Raw genomic sequence first — 16,501 nt, 5'->3', positions numbered from 1 at the left:
AAAGAAAGAAAGAAAGAAAGAAAGAAAGAAAGAAAGAAAGAAAGAAAATAACATGTCGGAAGAAGTGTAGAAGAGAGACTTCAGTTTTAGAAGTCTTAATTAGGAAATAGTTGGAATAATCAAGACAAGATGTAATAAAAGTGGAATTGAGATGTCGTCTTGAAATTGAGCTGAAGGAATATGTTTTAAACATATTTAAAAGGAGTAATTGATAGAACATTATGTCTAATTAATATTAGAGGTGTTAATATTTATATTGCCAAGAGTAAATGAAGCTTTATTCCTTGTTTTTGATAATTCGTAATTTTTTTATCCTCTTGATTTTTACATTACACCTAAATTGTAACCAAAGTTGTGAGATGTGGTACTCTAGCATTGTATTGTTTAAATTCAAAACCATCCCGTGATACTTTGTTTAAATTATTAATAAGAATTTGCAGGGCATAAATGAGATCAAGTCAGATCCATCTCATTATATGGGGCTTACTCAATGGCTGGTATTGAAGAAGTTCTCTTTGCATAGCTGTTGAATTATTACCTCTACTAACAGGTGTTGTCACGAGATGTGCATTGTAATATTGAGCCAGTAAATCTCAAATGTGTTTCATAGCACAATGGAAACTTTTGAAAGACCAATAGTTCCTGTTAAGAATGAGGCTTTTTAATACTGTGTTTAAAACTTCTTTCTCGCAGCCTTCACTGCTATATGTTATACGAATTATCAGAAGCAGATCCTGAATACTTTATAACATGTAACTTTAAAATGTCCTCAAAAGTATTACTATATTTTGACCACATTTGGATGTTGTGCTGTATCCACAGAAAATATTTTAAAATATTTCATAATTGAATTTAAAATCATCTAAAATTTACATTGGAAAACTAAAATTTATTCTATTTTGTTTTACAGTGATCGGCATGTTGGTAAAATTTATTCCAAATGTTCTTCATTTCTGGATTATGTCAGACGGTCTCTAAAGAAGCTTGGATTAGATGAGTCCAAGGTCAGTATATGATGACTCATTATTTTCAGAAAAGACAGAAGGACTTCTATTTTGTAATGAATTGAGAGAATACAAAATAGTTTCCCTTCTGCTTTACTCTCATTTGTGAAGAGGCCCAAATTATATTGAAACCAGACCTCCATCATCTTTTTTCCAGTTTATCCTACTTGTCATTGTAGAAAGTTTACTGTCATGTATCTCCGAGAGTTTCCCTCTTTTAGTTTGAGTTTAAAATGTGCCAATTTACAAATCAAAATAGAGTTAAAAAGTAGGACAACAGTACAAGTGAGAACTAGAAGCAAAGCAAGAGAGAATGGTTTTAATTTTGAAATGCATCTATTTTAGCTTATATAACTAATTAAAATTAAAATCTTAAATTCAAAAGCCTTTGAATAGGAGAATCTTGAAAAGTTGTAATATCATAGGAGGCCCAAGTTAATAATTGATAACATATTATTGAAAGCAGAAAGATAAACTTATTGACTGATAGTAATAAATATTCTACCACTGAGAAAAAAAATAGCTTTCAACATTATTCAGACAAGCTATTAACTAAAATATTAAATGAACTTGGATTACTCCGGTATTTTGAATTGACTATAAATTGAAACAAACAATAGAGTAGGTGGTCAAAGGAATGAAATAGATTTCTTGAAAATGTTACAAAGACAACAATGTTATATCAAAGCTAAAAGGTATTATTATTTATTAAATAAATTATTCATTTAATCCCCAGTTGCTTTATTACTTAAAGCAGTTGAAGTGGGACTAGTCAGTTTCCTCCCCTTTAAAATAGCTATAAGAAAGTCATAGGATTTAGGAAGGATTAAATTAGGTAATATATATGTAAAGTTCTTAACACAATGTATATAGTAAATGCTAACTATATAATACTCCTTTTCATTATTGTAATCCTTTTATATGCACTACAAGTAATAACACAATCAACATGATGTTTATAAATATTTTAATTTAGTCACGAAAATGAAGACTCTCCTAGTTTTTGCATAAATGAAGGAGAATAGATAAGGTTACACTAATTAATTTATTAGGTTATTTTTAAAAAAATGTTTTTCATTCATCTGACTGATCTTCCTTCCAATTAGTCTTACCTAGTGCAAACCTTTAGTGCATATCTCATTTCATGTCTTATATTTAATATCAAGAACACAAACCTAAGCATTATTGTCACAAATTAAGAGCTATAGTTTTACTTAATACATTTAAAATTTTATTATCATTCTTTCTGCTTTGTTTTCCCAGTTTGTCTTTAATAAAAACCACAACAAATGTTTCTTAATATATTTATTAGTATATATAAGTAATAAGAAATTAATAAAAGTGAATATTTACTAAACACTTACTCTGTGATAGATATTATGCTATGAGCACCACAAACATTACCTTATTTACTTTTCACAAAATCATTTACAGTGGATAGCTTCCAGTCCAGCATATAAAAGCTTGGAAACTGCCGCTCAGTCTTAGCAAGTAAAAACTAAAAAAAACCAGAAAAGTCCACAAATCTTAAGAGAAGTGAGATCACAAGGCAAACTGCTACCTCTCAAACTGGAAAGACAGGCAAATACAGAGATTTATAACTTGTAGGAACAGAAACCTCCACAGAAACCGGTGCCAGCGTAGGAAAACCTGAACTGTAACTGACAAATTGTTGGAGGCTCAGTGTGGACAACTTTAGGAATTAAAAACTACAGAGGGAACCACTCGTAAGGGACCACCCACACCTTTGTGAGTTTTACCTTAATGAGCTCAACCTGGCTTTAGAGAATAATAGAGAAAAAAATTCCCTCTTGCTTCCATCAAGGGGAGGAGAAAAATATTTTTGAAATACGCCAGATCGTTCTACTCTTCTGAATACTTTCTTATGAATAGTTTCTCAGAAGAAACTATATAATCAGAACTTAACCTGCTAGTGTTTTATCAGAGCCTAAATCACCTGAGGGAAGGAAAATACCTAGCTTCAGCCAACTCTAACGTTCCATGGGGGAGAAAGAAAATATCCAACTCCAGCCTACTCTAGCCATCCTGTGCCACCCAAGAAAGGGTAAAAATACCAAGAAGCACTGATAAAGTTTGTAGTACGGAGACACAGGCTCACTAAAAGACTGAGACATAATTATAGGACTACAAACCATTGAAAATCATTTCCCCTCCCCTCACATGTTGCTATCATATCACTAAGGGCTTATTTACAGCAGCTGCTTTTATCCAGTACTTTATATCTGGCTATTTAGAAAATTACAAAGCATACTACAAGACAATACAGATTGAAGAGACAGAGCAAACATCAGAACCAAATTCAGATATGGCAAAGATGTTAGAATTGTCAGACCAGGAATTTAAAACAATAATGAGTTCTAATGGACAAAGTAGGTAGCCTGCAAGAACAAACTGAAAGTGTAAGGAAATAGTTTGAAATTTTTAAAAAGAACTAAAAAGAAATGCTAAAGATAAAAAATACTGTCACAGTAGCCAGCCACGGTGGCTCACACCTGTAATCCCAACACTTTGTATGGCCAAGACAGGAGGATTATTTGAGCCCAGGAGTTTGAGACTAGCCTGAGCAACATCGTAAGATTCCATCTCAGCAAAAAATTTAGAAATTAGCTAGTGTGGTGGCATGCACCTCTACTTCCAGCTACTTGGGCAGCTGAGGCAGGTGGATTGCCTGAGCCCAGGAGTTGGAGGCTGCAGTGAGCGATGCTTATGCTGCCACACTTCAGCCTGGATGACAGAGCAAGACTCTGTCTCCAAGAAAAGAAAAACAACAAAAAAATACTGGTATAGAAATGAAGAGTGTTTTTGATGCGCTTATTATTAGGCTGAACACAACTAAGGAAAGAATCTCTGAACTTGAGGATCTATCAATAGAAAACTTGAAAACTAAAAAGCAAAAAGCCCATATGTTTCAAGCTTAGAAAGATCAGTTATGTGCAAAATGAAATCATACCTAAAAGTAATAAACATACTGAGTCACCTTTGCTCTATTTATTCCAGAAGATCACAGTGATACTAATCTTTGGATAACTTCCTCTATCAACCTGAGAATATCAGGAACACTTCAGCCTCCTTGCCACTGGCTGTGTCTTCCTTGACTTTTTTGACAGGATCTGCTGATGCCTTCACCTTCACATCCATTTACTTTAGTTCTTAAGTCAATTATGTCCTAACCAAGAACCTTCAGTCCCACCATCAAGTGGTGAGAACTACCTCAGTTGCTAACCCATCTTCTCATCACATATGATGTGGGAAGGATATCTGAACAACTGTGTCTGTAATCCACTCATCCAACCCACACTCTGAAAGTTACAGTATATGGTCCTCCTTTGCTTATCTAGAACCCCCTTATATAGATTTACTTTGAAAAACAAATTGAATAAATAAATACGTGGAGGAGAAGAGACAAATGTCCTATGGAAAAGAGTTCCAAATAATTTATATAGATATTTCCTCCTCAAGGAAATAGAGCAAAACTCCCCATTCTTTAAGTGTGGCCTGTGCATAGTGACTTTTTTCCAAAGAGCATAGTATGTGACGGGGGAAAAAAGAGGAACTTTCCAGTGAAGAACCTGACAAACAGAATCTCAGCCAAGTAATCAAGGTCAACATGAACAGTGATAATTCATGTTGATAGTATGTACTCTTGTTATAAGGTGAGGAATATGGTACATTATTCCTATGGTGGTTCTTTCAAAAGCCTATCCCCACTCTATTTATGAGAAAAGTATCTGATAAATCCTGGTGGAGAAACATTCTACAAAATACCTGACCAGTACTTCTCAAAACTGTCAAGGTCTGCAAATCAAGACAAGTTTGAGAAACTGTCAAAGCCAAGAGGACTAATTGCAGTGTGGGTTCCCTGGATGGGATTCTATACCTGGAAAAGGATATTGAATAAAAACTCAGGAAATTTGAATATAATGTGAACTTTAGTTAATAATAATATATCAATACTAGTTCACTAATTATGACAAATATACCATATTGTAAAATGTTAACAATAGGAGAAAAGAGTATATAGTATATGGAAATTCTCTGTCCTATTTTCAAAATTTCTGTACTACGAAACTGTTATAAAATATATTTATTTTTTAGAAGCAACATGAGATAATTAATGTTTACCAAACCTTTGCTTTGTGCCAGGCACTGTGCTAAAAGCTTTGTTTATATTATCTCATTGAATACTAAGGATGGCCGTATGAAATAAGTGATATTATTGTTTTGTAGATGAGGAAATTGAGACACAGGTTAAGTGGATTTCTTTAGCCCAAAATCTAGGAAATTGGGGAGGAAGGATTCTAATCCAGGCTGTTTAACTCTAGAACTCATGCTTCTGTTTGTCATACTTATATAACTTATTAACAGACATTGAGCACAAGAATGCTTGTTTGGCATTTTTTTCAAAACTAGCAATCATCAGGCAAACAATAAACCTACGAGAAAAAAATAAAGAGAAAATTCATGCTTGTCAACAGAAAAAATAAATGTACTTCTAAAACAGATTAAGGAATTAAAGTTTGAAATAAAGGCAGAAGAAAATCAAGGAATAATGAATTATACTAAAGAGTTAAAGAAGATTTGCTTGTATCCAGGACTTTAATTCGTGAAAGTCTGGCTGATAGGATGAAATTGGTCAAATGTATGAAACATTTTGGGTACTAAGACATATACTGTCTAATGCATAGAATATATTAGAGTTAAAATCACTGTCAACAAACTACAAGGAAAGTGGGAAGAAAAAAGAAAAAAAAAAACACTAAAGCACCTGAGCATGATTTCTTACATATTGTCTCCCACTCCAATTTCTCTTTAGGACTGGATGTCTTCCTGTAGGTGATTCAGAGCCCACTAATTAGCCCTACTAGGGCCCTACTGCACAACTTAACTCATGCTAGTTCCTTTTTCTAGAGACTAAGAGTTGAGCAGTATGGAGCAATGGCATTCATGACCAGTACTTTCAGCTACCATTCAGTGTGCACTCTCAGTTTTTAAGTTTGCATGTCTGTTCTTGCCTAAGATGATCTATACAAGGCAATGCTTCCATTCGAATGCCTTCCTTTTATCTTCAGGAAGTTGAAGAGGCTCTCATTGGCTTTAACACTTAGTAATGATATCTATGATATGAGAACATGAATATACATTCATGAGACCATGAATATACAGTGCTTTAGACTGCTAGAACTTAATTCTCTTATCTACCCATAATTTTGTATTCTTTAACAAATCTTTCCCTATACCCCACTTCACCCTACCCTTCCAAGCCTCTGGAATCCTCTGTACTATATTTTATTTCTATGAGATTAATGTTTTTTCCAGCTTCTGCATATGAGTGAGAACATACCATGTTTAACGTTCTGATCCTGGCTTATTTCATTTAACATAATGTATATACATAAATATACATGTCTGTAACATGAGACCATGAATATACTTCTGACATCTATCTTTAAGGTGTATGTATACAGCTTAAATGAGATACTCTATTCATTTTAAAATTTTCTTATAATCTCTGTAATCTAATGAGCCTAATTTTAAGCGTTTAATTTAAAAGTTGATTAAAGCATGAAATCACTCTTTAAGCACTGAATTTTTTACTTAAAAACACATGAATACAGTCATTACTTGCTGTCCTCAAGGGATTGGTTTCAGGACTCCCATGGATATCCAAATCCGTGGATGCTCCAGTCCCTAGTGTCACAGTATTTGTATAGAACCTATGCATATCCTTCTCTATACTTTAGATAATGTCTAGACTATATATAATACCTAATACAGTGTAAATGCTATGTAAGTAGTTATACTGTATTGTTTTTTATTGTTTTCTTTTTTATTTTTTAAATGGACAAATAATAATTATACATATTTTTGATATACATAGTGATGTTGCAATATATATTGTGTATAGTGATTAGACCAGGATGATTAGCATATCCATCATCTCAAACATTTATCATTCCTTTGTTTTGGGGACATTCAGGATCCTCCTTCTAGCTATTTGAAACTACATAGTATATTATTGTTAACTATAGTCATCCTACAATGCTATAGACCACTAGACCTTAATCCTCTTATCTAGCCATAATTTTATATTCTTTAACAAATCACTCTCTATAATGCACTTCCTCCTACCCTTCCAAGCCTCTGGAATCCTCTGTACTACATTTTACTTCCATGAGATTAGCTTTTTTTTCCCCCAGCTTCTGCATCTGAGTGAGAAAATACTAAGTTTTTAACATTCTGATCCTAGGTTATTTCACTTAACCTAATGTTTTACAGTTTCACACATGTTGCCAGGAATTAAGGATTTCAATGTTATTTATGGCCAAATCATATTTCATTGTTTATACTTATCACATTTTCTTTGTCCCTGTTAATCTGTTGATGGACACCTAGGTTGATTCTATATCTTGGCTGTTATAGGTAGTGCTAAAGTAAACATAGGGATGCAGATGTCTCTTTGATATATTGATTTCTTTTCCTTTGGGTAAATGTCAAGTAATGGGATTGCTGGATCATATGATAGTTCCATTTATAGTTCTTTCAGGAACCTCTATCCTCTTCTCCATAGTGGCTATACTAGTTTACATTCTCACCAACAGAGTATAGGAGTTCCTTTTTCTCTGCATCCTTGCCAACGTTTGTCATTTTTTATCTTTTTCATAATAGCCATCCTAACTGGGTGAGATGATACCTCATTGTGGTTCTGATTTGCATTTCCCCAATAATTAGTGATGCTGAGCATTTTTTTCTATATTTTTTGGCCATTTGTATGTTTTCTTTTGAGAAATATCAGCTCAGATTACTTGCCCTTTTTTTCCTTGGATGTTTGGGTTTGTTGTTGTTGTTGTTGTTGTTGTTGTTGTTGTTGTTTTGCTGTTGAGATATTTGAGTTCCTTGTATATTCTGCATATTAATTCCAGGTTGGATGAAGAGTTTACAGATATTTTCTCCTAGTCTGTAGATTGTCTTGTTCACACTGATGATTGTTTTGTTTGCTCTGCAGAAGCTTTTTTAGTTTGATATAATCCTCTTCGCTTATTTTTGCTTTAATTGCCTGTGCTTTTGAGGTTTTACTCAAAAATATTTTCCCAGAGCAATATCCTGAAGCATTTCCCCTGTGTTTTCTCCTAGTAGTTTTGTTGTTTTGGGTCTTATATTTAGGTCTTGGGATCCATTTCGAGTTGATTTTTGTATAGGATGAGAAGTGAGGTATCTAGTTTAATTCCTCAGCATATGGATATTCAGTATTCCCAGCAACATTTATGGAAGTGATTATTCTTTCCCCAATGTATATTCTTGACATCTTTGTCAAAAATTAGCTGATTTTGGTGGACACATGGATTTATTTCTGGGTTCTCTGTTCTACTGCATTTGTCTATGTTTCTGTGTTTATGCCAGTATCATGTTGTGTTGGTTACTACAACTTTGTAGAATATTTTGATGTCTAGTAGCGTGATGCTTCCAGCTTTGCTCTTGTGGTTCAAGATTGCTTTGCCTATTCTGGATCTTTTGTAACTCCATACAGATTTTAATACTTTTTTTTTCTAATTCTGTGTAGAATGTCATTGGTATTTCAATAGGGATTGCATTGAACCTGTACATTGCTTTGGGTAGTATGGTCATTTTAATATTATTAATGCTTTGGATCCACGAGCATCGGGTGTTTCTCCATTTGTTTCTATCCACTTCAGTTTCTTCAGTGTTTTGTTGTTTTCCTTGTAGAGGTCTTTTACCTCCTTGGTTAAATTTATTCATATATATTTTATTTCCTTTATGACTATTGTAAATGGAATTGACTTCTTAATTTTGTAATCCAGTTCATTTTGTATGGAAATGCAATAATTGTTGTATGTTGATTTTATGTTCTGCAATTTTACTAAATTCGTTTATTATTCTAAGACTTTTTTTGGTAAAATCTTTAGGTTTTTCTATATATGAGATCATATCATCTGGAAACAGGGATAATTTTACTTTCTCCTTTCCAATTTGGATGTCCTTTATTTCTTTTTCTTGCCTAATTGCTCTGATTAGAACTTCCAGTACTTTGTTGCATGAGAGTGGTAAGACTGAGCATCTTTGCCTTGTTAAAGTTCTTAGAGGAAAAACTTTCAGTTTTCCCCCTTTCAGTATGATGTTAGCTATAGAATTGTCATATATGGCCTTTATTATGTTGAGGCATGTTTCTTCCATGTCAAGGTTGTTGAAAGCTTTTATCATGGAGGGATGTTGAATTTTATCAAATGCTTTTACATCTATTGAGATAATACTACAGTTTTTATACTTCATTCTGTTGATGTGATGTCACATTTATTGCTTTGTGTATGTTGAACCAGCCATGCATTCCTGAGATATATCTCACTTGATCATAGTGTGTTATCTTTGATATTCTGTTGGATTCAGTTTGCTAGTATTTTGTTGATTATTTTTGTGTTTAATGTTTGTCAGAGGTATTGACCTGTAGTTTTATGTTTTTATTGTTGTGTCCTTACCTGCTTTTGGTATCAATGTTATGCCGGCCTCATATGATGAGTTAGTAAGAATTGCCTACACTTTAATTTTTTAAATCTGTATTTCTGCCTTGGTGTTTCTCACTTTTTTGGATGTCAACATTAACATAAAGTATTTCTACATCATATGCAAGATGCTGCAACTGCATATGGTTTTGTTAAGAGACCTTCTGTATTAGTCTGTTCTCACCCTGCTGTAAAGAACTGCCCAAGACTGGGTAATTTATAAAGGAAAGAGGTTTAATTGACTCACATTTCCTCAGGGCTGGGGAGTCTTCAGGAAACTTAAGATCCATTGCAGAAGGGAAAACAAACACATCCTTCTTCACACCCCAATAGGAAGGAGAAGAATGAGAGCCGAGCAAAGAGGGGAGCCCCTTATAAAACCATCAGATCTCATGAGAACTTACTATCATGAAAATAGCATGGGAGAAACTGCCCCCATGATTCAATTACCTCCCACCAGGTCCCTCCCAGGACACATGGGGATTGTGGGAACTGCAATTCAAAATGAGATTTGGATGGGGACACAGCCAAACCATACCACCTTCTAATTGGAGCTTTGCAGAGTGCAGGTGAAAGACAAGTGCATGCAGAAGATATCTATATTATTGAGGTTAATCTTTATGTCATGGATTAAAGTGGTGCTCGTTGAGTTTTATGCCCATGACTGCAGAAGACAGTGTCCAGATACTACCATGTCAGACATATTTTAAACTCCAGGATTATTTTTCTATGTCAGTTTCATCTAGCATTTCAACATATCAGTGGTATTGGGTAGAGTGAGTCTCTAGCTCAAAACTCTGTGTAGTCAGCCTCATTGTTAATATAGTTCTCATTTTTTATACTAAAACTGACTCAATCCTTCTGATCATTGCAGAGTTCCCTTTCCAACATGAACACTTTAGAATTGTATGTTGTCTTTAGACTCCACAAATCCTGTGTCCATCAAAGAGAATAATCACTGACAATGTAGGAAATGAACTTCTATCTTGGCCCCCAAAGCTGTTGAGAAGAAAGAAATAGGACTTAAAAATCAAATCTGATTTGAGACTATTTGAAAGAAATTCATGATTATTTCTTATTTCTATATTATAACTCCAAATGTTACATTTCTTAAGTTCCTCCAAGGGTTCTCAATGAACCCAGGTTTTTATTTCATCCATGGAAATAAAATAGGAGTTAGTCTCATTTGACTGTAACAGGTGTGTTTATTTTCTCATGGCTCTGGAAATATGATGCATTCAGTACTTGATCCCTGGATCAGGGTAGCTATTTTACCAGTCAAAAGAAGCTGAGTATTTTACCCACCAAAAGAAGTGAGTATGGACCAAGTAGACACCACGATGAGAAAATCATTTGCCATGTGATTGAACACTTTTATGCTGTTTCTACTAAAATGCTAGGCACTACAGTAAACAATGCTAGGCACTACAGGAAACAACTACCAGGCTCTCTGAACTAATTTTTACAGGGCAGAAGTGAAGAAGACAGGGCAGAAATGAAAGGGAAAAAGAGGAAAGAATAGGAAAAGAAAAAAAAAAAGCCTTTTCTGGCCTTAGAAAAGTTACATTTGCAAAGTATTATAGTGTTTGAAACTCCTAGTTTCTTTTTCTTTTTTTTTAAATTTTTTTATTTTATTTATTTTATTTTTATTTTTATATTATACTTTAATTCTAGGGTACATGTGCATAAACGTGCAGGTTTGTTAAATATGTATACTTGTGGCCATGTTGGGTGCTGCACCATTCAACTCGTCAGCACCCATCCAATTCGTCATTTATATCAGGTATAACTCCCAGTGCAATCCTCCCCTCTCCCTGCTCCCCATGATAGGCCCCAGTGCTGTGATGTTCCCCTTCTCGATCAAGTGATCTTCATTGTTTCAGTTCCCACCTATGAGTGAGGAACATGCGGTGTTTGCGTGTTTTCTCTTCTTGTGATAGTTTGCTAAACATGATGGTTTCAGCTGCATCCATGTCCTACAAAGGATGCAAACTCATCCTTTTTTATGGCTGCATAGTATTCCATGGTGTATATGTGCCACATTTTCTTATCCAGTCTGTCTGTCCACAGATGGACATTTGGGTTAATCCAAGTCTTTGCTATTGTGGAAAAAAAAAAAAAAAAAATTAGTGCCGCCATAAACATACGTGTGGCATGTGTCTTTATAGCAGCATGATTTATAATCCTTTGGGTATATACCCAGTTAGTGGGATGGGCTGGGTCATATTGGTACATCTAGTTCTAGATCCTTGAGGAATTGCCATACTCTTTTTCCATAATGGTTGAACTTAGTTTACAATCCCACCAACAGTGTAAAAGTGTTCCTATTCTCACATGCTCTCCAGCACCTGTTGTTTCTCTGACTTTTAATGATTGCCATTCTAACTGTGAAACTCACTAGTTTCAACGCAAATTCTAAACTTGTAAATGCCTTTAAACCACTTATATATTTAAAATTGTTTCAGAAAGTTGAAGCATCTTTTTCATATCTAATCAATTGTAGTGTTATTTTTCACAATTCAATTGTGAGGCTTATTGTAAAGATATCTTCAATTATCAGTATAATTGTTGAGAAGTTGAGAAATATAGATTTGCAGGGGCTAGATTTGTCAGAAGAGAAACATTTCTACATGAACAGTTAAGGCTGGGTATTAATTTCAATTTCAATTTGAGTAAACGCTGAATAATTCATGCTTGGGGTTTAGAGGTGCTCCCACCATAATGGTCTAGGAGGACAAGAGGCTTGCTTGCAAAGGGCACATTTTCAACACTGTTCTGCAGAGATCTAAGAAATTAATAGATCCTTTGAATGAAGGTCCTATGGGAAAATAAAATTGTGACTCATGGTATTTCAGATTTTCTAAATGAGACCAACCTGATCTGGCCTAAATATTTTTTTCATACTACAGTGTTTTCTTTTTCTTAAATTGATGCAACATGCATAAATACCTGGGAATTTAAAATTAAAACTCAGATTTGTAGCTTCTCTGAAAAGACTAGGCTAGCTTAGACTGCATTCCTGTATGGTCAGGGCCCCACTAGATGGGGCCACATTCTCTAGCCCTGCCTCCTCACTTTTGTTACCTACCTGGTGCCTACAGGGCTTTCAGTTTATGGCACCTGCCCTATTCTTCATACCCTTCCTGGATATTTATTATGCATGATAAAGCCTCTGGGAATATGGTTGGCTTTGTTTAACACAGCATTGCCCAAACTTGTTTGAACACATGAGCACAGTGACTAGTAGCATTCTGTGAAACAGAATATATAGGGACTTAGGATACTAAACTGGGTTAAGAATAGGGTGAGAGTTCTAATCCTAACTCTTAGCAGTAACATCATATGACATTAGGGCTTGATGTTCTTTATGTCTAAATCTTTTTCATCTATTAGATGTAATCATTTCCATACCAACTATGTCATATGATAACTCCAATAAAATGTTACTTGTGAAAACACTACAGATTCTGAAACAGTTTGGAGAACTTACTTTAAAATACTATAGAAATACAAAGTATTTTCTCAGTAAATAATTTCAATGGTGTTATATTCATAAGTCTCTTGGGTATCTTTTAATAGTTTATTTTGAAAAGTTGATGAGAAATTTTGCTGCCCTCTTATACTATTAAAAAATTGTCAATAACTGAGAGAGAGAATAGATAAGAGGGAGAGAGGGGTAGAATTTACTTAATATGAATTTTTCCTATAAATATATTAATCTTATAGATTACATTGAGTTTTGTTTTTTGTTTTTGATTCTTTGAGATGCAGTTGAGATTCCATTACCTACAATCTGTCTTGGGACATTGGGACATTGGAATAATTAAGACTGTATATTTAAACTTAAAAAAATTTTTCATATCTTTTGAGCAGAGCCAATTGTTCACTTATGTCTATAAAGATGAAACAATTGTGAGTACATGAAAGTGTGAGGAACTCTTAGTGGTTGTCTAGGTTCATCTGTGTGTGCATTCATCAATAAAATGTTTTGTCTTTTTCATTTTGAAAAAAATTATTCTGCTAGGTCTATTCTGTTATTGAAGCTCTCAATTGTATTTTTATTTCATTCCTTGAATTATTCAGCTGTGGAATTTCAATTTGGTTCTTTTTTGTATCTATCTCTTTAATTTATCATTCTGGATTTCATTGACTTATCTATTTGTACTGAGTATTCTTAAGATTATTTTTGAATTATTTTCTCTGGCATTTTGTGTCTTTCCTTATAGTTTGGTTCCACTACTAGAAGATTATTGTGTTCTTTCGGAGGTGTCATATTTCCTTGCTTTTTCATGTTTGATGTTTCCCTGCATTGGCTTCCATGCACTTGGTGGAAAAGTCACATCATCCAATTTTATGGAGTAGGTTTCATAAGGAAAGGCTTACTCATATGAATGGGTTTTGGGATATTAGTAGGGTGGGGTACATTGGCTGTGGTCCTAGGTGGATGCAGTAGTATAGTGTCCACATAGATTCTTCAGATGCAGTCCATGCTAGTGGCATTCATGAGTGTCTCAGTGGCCTAGGCTTAGAGAGTTTGTGGACAGTGGTGGGGCAGCTTTGTTAGGGGTGGCCTCACTGTGCTGTTTCTCAGGTTGGGGGTGCATGCTTGCATATGATGGGTCAGCCAGCTTGGAGCTGGCATTGGGGTTCTGGGGAGTTACTCTGGCTGGGAACGCATATACACAGTTGTTCAGTCAGCTTGGGGTGGGACTGCGAAGAGCTGCCCACAGGGCTGTTTCTCAAGGCCTGGGACAGGGGTGCAAGGCTGTTCAACTGACCCTAGGCCTTGTCGGCCAGGTCTGTCCTTGAGACATTCCAGGTCTCAAGCCTGGAATGTAGGCACACAGCTACTCAGCTGGCTTGGAGGCATGTATAATGGGGATGGTCCCCAGAGCTATTTCTCAGGCCTGTGTCATAGGCCCACACAGCTGCTCAGTGAGCCTGGGTGATTGCCCTCTAGGGGCAGACTGTGGGACTGTCTTTCCCAGACCCTGATTGAGTGCATTGGACCTTTAGGTAGCTCAAGGGGCGTGGCACCACAGGACTGTTTGTACATCCCTGGGTGTGGGTGTGTGTAGTACTTCACCTGGCCCCAGAGCATGTCAGTTGTTTGGAGGCTTCACGGCCTCTCCCCTCAGGATTGGGCATGCAGCAATTTTGCCAGTTCAAGGGTAGGTTTACACTAGACAGGACTGCCAGACTGTTTTTGTGTCTAGAAGTGAGTTGGTTTCTCTGCTGTGTAGGACCAGAGTGACAGCCAATCCTGGACCCAGGCCCCATGCAGCTTAGGTTGTGGCAGTCAGCCACCCATATGGGCTTGGTAGAATGAAGATAGAGTCCCAGTGGTACAGATAAGGTAGTGTTAATGACTTTCAGAGCAGGGTGCACTCCTGATATTACTCTGGTCTTAAGATGGCTCTGTGCTGTAGAAGCTTGGCATACAAGGCTAAGTGGGAGTGGGGAGGGAACGCATTGTACTCCTAATCTGGGACAATGCAGCTGTGAGGGTTCCTGGAAGCTCTCCAAACTGGGCTTACCACTTATGAGGACTATGAGATTCTCCTGTAGAAAGGATGGTGTTTGTGGTAGCAATGGGGGCTGGTAGCATTCTTCTGCTTACTTTTTCCCTGTAACAGGAAGTTTCTGCTGATTTGGGGCAGATCTCATCCAATCAGAGAAGATGGAGCTACAGAGGCTAGGTGTGTCCAAACTGCCCACCTGGACTTCTAATCACCACAGGTGCATCTCCACTTCCCTGCTGTACACCAGTGCTCTCCATTCAACACTCCAATCAAATTTCATCTGTATATTCATTGCCTTGTGTCTTTATTGTATAGGGGGACTGGCATCAGGCATCTGTAGTCAGTCGTCGTGCTGATGTCACTTTGCATTGTTATTTTTTTCGTGGCTATTTCTGATCTGCAGATGATTGAGTCTGTGGGTACAGAACCTGCAGTTAGAGAAGGCCAACTGTATACTTCTTATGCACTTGTAAGAACAAGGCCATTTTTGGTTTGATTTGGTTTGATTTGGTTTGGGTTTTTTTGCACACAGGTTTGCATATGGTTTCACCGTTTGGAGTTCTCCCTTGGCTTTTTTGCATCAAACATACTTACAATGCCTAGTCTATAATATCTAGTTTTGGATCTCTTAAAACAACAAACTTTTTTTAAAATATTAGAGTAAAAAGGTGTTCTCACCTTTTCTTTCCAGAATACACTCAAAAGCAACACACAGAATGAGAAAGAGAAACAAAACTCTCTTTGTCAATATCAGAAAGAATTTGAAATCTTAAACTATGTATATTACAAAGTATAATGAAGGTAAAAGAGGGATGCAGAAAGATGTCAAGAGGAAATGCCCACGGTTACAGATCTCAGACAAAATCAACAGAACATATTTCTCTAAAGTGTCTTATCCTGAGGAACAAAATCAACAATCTCTAGTTTGAAATAAACATAACTGATGACCAGCATGGTGCTTCCCAATTTAGCACAAAAGAAAACAAAGAAAATGGAGCACCCAAGAAATCATATTGAAGAAATACGTTTTTAGGGAGCAGATTAGGAAAGATTATGAGTTCTGAGTTATCTTACAACTGCTGATCTTCAGATGATAGAGGAGAGAACTAAAGAGTGTAATTCAACACACACAATTTTGTGAGATGAGAGTTTTTGCTGCCTTGAAGTTCAGGCCTGGGTTTAGTCCAATATATTCTTCTGCAAAAGTTTACTCCAGCAGAGACTCGTTTGATTCAGAAAATGGCAAACTTTTGAAAAGGATGGGGAGTGTGTAATCTGCATGAGTTCTGTACAAAGGGGGAGAGCTTTTCTGGAAAGCTTCACAAGAAATTGAATGAGACAAAGCCTTACTTTCCATTACCCTTTATAGTTTTTTTAAATTCAAAAGAAATATAGTGCAATATTAAAAAAAAAAAGAATTTGAAAACTAATACATTTATTT

The 16,501-nt window shown here is 35.7% G+C and overlaps 1 protein-coding gene across 1 annotated transcript in view; it reads left to right on the top strand.

Annotated features, from left to right (window-relative positions):
• Positions 1-16,501, top strand: part of METTL25 (methyltransferase like 25) — a 131,213-nt gene that overhangs the window by 100,887 nt on the left and 13,825 nt on the right. The window contains 1 exon segment of the mRNA XM_017871706.1: positions 911-1,004. Within this exon segment, the coding sequence (XP_017727195.1) occupies positions 911-1,004 (94 nt within the window).

This window comes from Rhinopithecus bieti, unplaced genomic scaffold (assembly GCF_001698545.2).
Source record: "Rhinopithecus bieti isolate Rb0 unplaced genomic scaffold, ASM169854v2 scaffold_5023, whole genome shotgun sequence".
Taxonomy (NCBI): Eukaryota; Metazoa; Chordata; class Mammalia; order Primates; family Cercopithecidae; genus Rhinopithecus; species Rhinopithecus bieti.
This window is presented reverse-complemented; position numbering and strand designations above follow the sequence as displayed.